The following is a 6,950-nucleotide window of genomic DNA, read 5'->3' on the forward strand; positions in this document are numbered from 1 at the left end:
ATTCAAAAACGTATTATATTTTAATCATTTAAATACGTATTCAAATTTACGACACAATCCGCTAGCCTATATACACACGCAAATCTAAGTTCTACAAATGGTATATATATATGGGATATAATTACCATGGGCTCGCAAGAAAAAAATGATTACCATCTTGATTTTCGAATATTCCAAATCAACCGGCTCCGCCAGGTTTGCAACACTTTCTAGAAGTTTTCGACGGTTCAAACCATGCGTGCTGACTCGGCATTTCATTTCTTTTTCACCAAGACAAGCACTACTCACGTGACTTTCCCCTCACTAGTCACGTGACTCCTCCCTCCCCTAATACTCCTTTATATTCCGCACTAGAGCCATACATTTCTTGCTACATTGACTCTTGTTTACACTATAACCTAATTTCCCTCTTTTACATCGTTTCTTAAGCTTTCATACTTTTTTTTTCTTAGCAATGGCAAACGGCAAGATCAAAATCGGAATCAACGGTAACTCTTTTTCTCATTTTTTATGTTTAATTAATCGGATCTGCTTGTGTGTTGATTTTTAGTTTTTCAATTTTATTGTTTGAAATAGGATTCGGTAGAATTGGTCGTTTGGTGGCTAGAGTTGCTCTACAGAGAGATGATGTTGAACTAGTTGCAGTGAATGATCCATTTATTTCCACTGATTACATGGTATTGTTTGTTGATGACCAGATCTCTTTACTCATTTATGTGCTTAGACTAGATCTGTAGGGGATTAACTTGGATCTATGTGGTTGGTGTAGACATATATGTTTAAGTATGATTCAGTTCATGGACAATGGAAGCATCATGACCTTAAGGTTAAGGATGAGAAGACACTTCTCTTTGGTGAGAAGGCTGTTACAGTTTTTGGAATCAGGTATTTTTTTTGTCCAAGTAAATAAATCCTTGCGTTTAGTTCAGTTTAGTTTTTTGCTGAAGGGATTTCGGCTATTGTTAAGGAACCCTGAAGATATCCCATGGGGTGAAGCTGGTGCTGACTTCGTTGTTGAATCAACCGGTGTCTTCACTGACAAGGACAAGGCTGCTGCTCACTTGAAGGTATGCTTGATTGATTGATTTCTCTATCTGTATTTCTGTTGTTAGATTTGATCTATGATGCATTAATTCACGCGTATTTTTGAAACTTGTTGAATATAGTTATGAAACGTCTTAGATCTTGTTTGTTAGTGTTAGATCTACATTTGCGGAGAAAACAAAGCGAATTAATTTACTTGGATGTTTGTCTGTGCAGGGTGGTGCCAAGAAGGTTGTGATCTCTGCTCCTAGCAAAGATGCTCCCATGTTTGTTGTGGGTGTCAACGAGAATGAATACAAGCCAGAGCTGGACATTGTCTCCAATGCTAGTTGCACAACGAACTGCCTGGCACCTTTGGCTAAGGTTATCAATGATAGGTTTGGCATTGTTGAGGGTCTCATGACCACTGTTCACGCCATGACTGGTGAGTTTTTTCACAGTTACTGTGAGATTTGGATGTGTTTGAATTTTATATCTAGTTATTAACCTGTTGCAATAATTTGTTACTCAGCCACCCAGAAAACTGTTGATGGTCCATCCATGAAGGACTGGAGAGGTGGAAGAGCTGCTTCATTCAACATCATCCCTAGCAGCACTGGTGCAGCCAAGGTAGTTATTGGATATATATACCAGTGTCATTACTTTGACTTGTTGTCTAATTTGCAAAATCATGTCTTTCAGTAATGGCAGAGCTATTAGACTTGGTAGTTTGTATTATCTTTGATTGAGTTGCATTCACTATAATGTAGGCTGTTGGAAAAGTGCTCCCACAACTTAATGGCAAATTGACTGGAATGGCCTTCAGAGTACCAACTGCTGATGTCTCCGTTGTTGATCTTACTGTAAGACTCGAGAAAGAAGCCTCATATGAAGACATCAAGGCTGCAATCAAGTATGTTTCAGTTTGTTTGTGTTGTTTTTGGTTGGTCCTTTGTGCAACAAAGACTAACCTATTTGTGTGTTGTTGGTTCATAGAGAGCTAACCTATTTGTGTGTTGTTGGTTCATAGAGAGGAATCAGAGGGTAAATTGAAGGGTATCTTGGGATACACTGAAGATGATGTGGTTTCCACTGACTTTGTTGGTGACAGCAGGTAATATACTTTGTTCAGTTCACTCATATAAGGGGTCGTCTTGAATTGTATTTAGTTTAGCTTAATGTGAAATAATGACATTTGGTGTAGGTCAAGCATTTTCGATGCCAAGGCTGGAATTGCTTTGAGCAAGAACTTTGTGAAAGTTGTGTCATGGTATGACAACGAATGGGGTTACAGGTAATGCTGTGTGCTTTTAGCTTTTGCTCTTTGATACATTGATACTAGTGAAGTTTTTAACACCACCATATATGTATGTATTATGTTTTGCAGTTCCCGTGTGATTGATTTGATCTGCCATATGGCTAAGGCTTGATTGATGCTGCTGGGGAGCAAAAGACAGCGATGTGTTTTAGTTTTTGCTTTGAAGTACTATTAGTTTTGTGGGCCTGGAGTGGTCTTTCTTGTTTATGTGTAATGGAATAACCAGAGAAGAACGGAACCCTGTTGTTACCTTTGAGAAAATCTTTTTTACTGTTTGACTTTGTCGTGAATGAAACAATCAAACTTTACTTTTTCTCTTGCCTTTTGTTATCCTTGGTTTGGCTAGTTATATTTTTCTAGTGTTCTATACATCCCTCCTATTTTCATTGAAATATCTTTTCTTATCTTAATTTTAATATTTCAACTTAGCTACTTTTGTTAACTTCTAAATCTACAATTATATTGAAGAGTAAGAATGCATAAAGAATTGATATTTTCATCATTTATATAGGAAAAGGGACAAAAATAGCCACAAGTCTAGTTTTAATAATATCAAGTTATTGTCCCCTGGCCATTTGCAAAATTATCGGATGGAAAACCTCAAATCAAACAAAAATATTTTCTTTAAATCCCAACAGTGGCTCTCCGTTGACGTTCCTCATGTGAATAGTAACACGCGAGGCCTTTGAAAAATAGAGCTTATGCTTTATTTATTTTTCATTTTTCATTTAATGGTAATGGAGTTTGGTTAGTGTAAGTTCTCATTTGACGAGGATATACCAATGATTTTGTTATATCCAAAATTAATAGTTAGACATCTCTAAATGAACGAAAGAACAATCGAAAATAAAATAAAATATATCAATCCTTATATACCAAATTTGTTTGGACTATTTTTCAAATTCCGTTTTCTACTCAATCTCTTCCTGTAGCATAAATATTTTTAAGTATTATCTTTTTTTGGTATCATGTCAATGGTAGATATCTATATTGAATTGAGAGATAAGTGTAAAAAACACTTTTAAACTATTCACTTTTTTTTAGTTTGATATCTAAACTATTGAAAGTGTGAATTTCATACTTAAACTATCACTTTTTAGTTTGAGAAACATGGTGTGTAGTGCACTCTCTCTTTTATATGAAAAAACTTTGACACATGACAATTCCACATAGATAAAATATTTTATCTAGATAAAAATTAAATAATAAAAAATTAATGTTAAATAAAAATTAAAGATTAATATCCATATAAAAAATTAAATTATTTAATCTTATCTCACTCCACCACCTCCTCCACGTACCCCCTACCCCGCGATAACCCCAACTTTTTTTTTTTTAAAAAAATCATTTATAAAATATTTTTAAAAATTTCATATTTCATCCTCCCCTCTCCCTCTCCCCTGATAGAAATTGATATTATTTTATTTTAAAAAATCTACCTCATCCTATTCAATTTTTCACTCCTAATTTTTATTTTTTTACGTTTCTTATTTTGTGTTAGATATGCATGTACATATATTTTTAGAAAAAAAAAATTCTACTAGTGTACCTAATATAACATAAACAACTAAAAAAATATAAAAAAAATTTACTAGTGTACCCATTATTTTTTTATAATAATTTTTTAATTTTTAATTTTAACTAATACTAATAATTTTTTATTTTTTTGTCAAGGTTGAATATTTGTCAATGTGGAGTGTGATGTGGAAATTTTTTAAAATAAGAGAGAGAGTGTATTACACATACCATGATGAGAGTGGTATAAAAGAGAGGTGTATTTCTCAAACTAAAAATTGATAGTTTATGTATGAAACTCAAACTTTCAATAGTTTAGGTATGAAACTAAAAAAAAAATATAGTTTATGTGTGTTTTTGACACTTATTTCATTGAATTGAACTCATGCCTAATTTTTTTGAATACACGATTAACCTCACCTTCTTTCTTTCGTAAGGATATTTTAGATATATTTATACTTTTATTTCAAAAAATATTGATTTCATTTAATATTTTGTCATAATATATAGTTATATATTGTTGGTTATAAAATCGTTAAGTCAAAAAATAAAAAATATTAGTCTATTTTTTTTAAGATAGAAGAATTTTATTATTTAACTACGTTTAAAATAGTGTAAAGAAATCATTTTGTAAGGTGCTTTCATTTTTGTTAAAAAAGGATAGAGATTAGCCGTTGCATCGTCACTTACCCTCTGTTTAGATCAGTGCTTCCCATTGTATTGTATTGTATCATTATCATACCCACAATGTTTATTTTGATTGTTACTTAAAATATATCGTATTGTATTGTTAAATTTTTTGTTATGTAACAATGAAAACTCTCATTTTATGGAGCAACCGATTTAGTGTGTTTCATATTACTATTTCACCCTTTGCCCTATATTATTTAATTCTAGTCAACTTCACACCCTTGAATAATTAAGAATATTTTTCTAAATTTATAAATTACAATATAGTACGATACAATCAAACTAAACAATAAAAATGCTACTACCTCTATTTAAAAATGAATGACCTTTTTCTTTTTGTAACATTTTAATTTCAGCTTAACACATGTCATGTTTAAAACTACAAGATTAAAAGACAATTTTGTACATTTGACATAACTTCAATTTAGGATCACAAGATTTAAAAGTCTTCTTTATTTTCTTAAACTCCGTGCCAAGTCAAACTAAACCGCTCTTTTTGAAATGGAGGAAGTATTGAATAACAACAAACAATACAATCTAGCTAAACATTATATCTATCATATAGTAACAATAAAGTACAATACAATACAACATATTATGAAATAATGGGTAACGACCATATAATTATTAATTCGTTAGACCATCTCCAACCCACCTCTATTTTACTCTCTATTCTCTATATTTGGAGAGTAAAATAGAGAATGGGCACTCAAACCCACCTCCAGATCACTCTCTATTCTTCAAATTCAGAGAGTTGAATAGTAGTTCTACAAATTTAGAGGACTACTATTCACTCTCTATTTTACTTTTTCAATGTTTTATTGTTATTTCCATTACTTTTCAATAAACATATTATTTTGTATATAGTCTTATTAATTAAATATCTAATATTCATAAGTCATTTTAAATATAATATAATATGTTAAATATATTATTTAATATATACTACTTTAATTTCAAATTAATATATTTTTTATATTTTTCATCAATAATAAAATTTTGTTTCATTATTAATTTTCATTATAAGAATACACAAAATCAAAATGGTAAGATGAAAAATTTAATTTAAATACAAGATAACAATACAATACATAACATAATAATTTAAAATACAACATAAAATACAATAATAACATTATAACTAATTTGCGATGAAACAAGAATCATGTCAAAAAGATGTTGAACGAGAATTCGGAGTTTTGCAATTATTGTAAGTCTGTCACGTTTCGGAGAAAGAAAGTGCTACATGATATAATGACTACATATATTATACTACACAACGTGATAATTGAGGATGAACGTGATCTTAATGCACCAATTCAAGATGTCGTAGAGGCTTCAACTCCAACGACAAAAATGGTGTTAGATGAAAATCTTCGATTCGAACAATTTTTAGGTAGACGTAATAAAATTAAGGACAAAAATGATCATTTTGAATTCTGTAATGCATTAATAGAGCATTTATGAGAGCAACGTAATAATTTCAAATTGAGTGATTATGTAATGTTTATCTAATTGTATTTCAATTTTGTTTGAATTTGTTCATTAATTTTTATATTATATAATATTCTCGTGTAATTTATGGTATTCAAAATTTTTGAAAAAAATATAATAATTAAATAAAAAAATTGAAAATATAATTTTTTGAATCATATGAGAATTGTATAAAGTAATTATTGGGAAAAATATTCTTTTTTAAAGACTAAAATAGAGAATTAGGTTGAAGTTGATTTAAAAAAAAAAAAATGAATTCTATATTTAGCGAGTAAAATAGAATGTAGGGTTGGAGAGTAAAATAGAATGCAGGGCAATTCATATGTTATTAGTTAGCTAGTGAAGTAGTAAATTTAACCTAATCTCTGTCCCAAGTATAATAGAAACTGTGTCTTCCAGATTTTCAATCTACAAACTCTCTCTCAACATGGGTTTTGCAATTTCAGGTAAATTTTAACCACACTTTTTCATCTACTTGCTATTTTTTTTTGTCTTTAATCTGCGGTTTCAAGCTTCCAAAGACTAATCTTTTACTTTTTTGCTTTGCTGTTTCAGTTTTTCTCTCAAATTCTTGGTTTATGTCATTATTGTTTATTCTGTCTCATCTCTCTCTAATGGCTGAATGGAGTTCACTTTCTTGATTTTTTTTAAAAAAAATAATTTGACGAGTATATGTCCTTGTGATATATGAAGCTCCACTCATATTAAACAAAAAAATAGTTTGGTAGCTCAGATATTGGGGAAGATCACTTCTCTAAGAGTTTGAAATTTTAGGAAGACGAGCTTTGAGAAGAAATACGAGCTAGAAGCTATTAAAATAATTAACAATAGGTGAAATTACATTACCATTGATATGAAAAGAAATCTTTGTAGTTTTCTCCGAAATTGAGGAGTTAACGAGCTACTCGAA

At 30.5% G+C, this 6,950-nt stretch overlaps 1 protein-coding gene and 1 long non-coding RNA gene across 2 annotated transcripts; one reads left to right on the forward strand and one right to left on the reverse strand.

Moving 5' to 3' along the window:
• Positions 1-350: 350 nt before the first annotated feature.
• LOC107020444 (glyceraldehyde-3-phosphate dehydrogenase, cytosolic) lies at positions 351-2,661 on the forward strand. The gene is made up of 10 exons (XM_015220808.2): positions 351-488; positions 577-677; positions 770-885; positions 968-1,067; positions 1,261-1,468; positions 1,556-1,653; positions 1,794-1,936; positions 2,054-2,137; positions 2,228-2,317; positions 2,411-2,661. Exons 1-10 carry the CDS (start codon positions 455-457, stop codon positions 2,451-2,453), a joined length of 1,017 nt encoding a protein of 338 aa, XP_015076294.1. The 5' UTR covers positions 351-454; the 3' UTR covers positions 2,454-2,661.
• LOC114077307 lies at positions 1,958-2,139 on the reverse strand. Its single transcript, XR_003578489.1, has 2 exons — positions 2,029-2,139; positions 1,958-1,994 (listed from the first exon to the last, which is right to left on the reverse strand). It is a non-coding gene; the product is annotated as an uncharacterized LOC114077307 (long non-coding RNA).
• Positions 2,662-6,950: the final 4,289 nt, after the last annotated feature.

Source organism: Solanum pennellii, chromosome 5 (assembly GCF_001406875.1).
Source record: "Solanum pennellii chromosome 5, SPENNV200".
In the NCBI taxonomy this organism is placed as follows: Eukaryota; Viridiplantae; Streptophyta; class Magnoliopsida; order Solanales; family Solanaceae; genus Solanum; species Solanum pennellii.

Bases quoted from the DNA above. Each gene is read 5' to 3' on its own strand.
- LOC107020444 (XM_015220808.2), top strand. From the start codon at position 455: ATGGCAAACGGCAAGATCAAAATCGGAATCAACG. The intron at 678-769 runs GTATTGTTTGTT...TGGTTGGTGTAG, and splicing joins TTATTTCCACTGATTACATG to ACATATATGTTTAAGTATGA. The intron at 1,068-1,260 runs GTATGCTTGATT...TTGTCTGTGCAG, and splicing joins AGGCTGCTGCTCACTTGAAG to GGTGGTGCCAAGAAGGTTGT.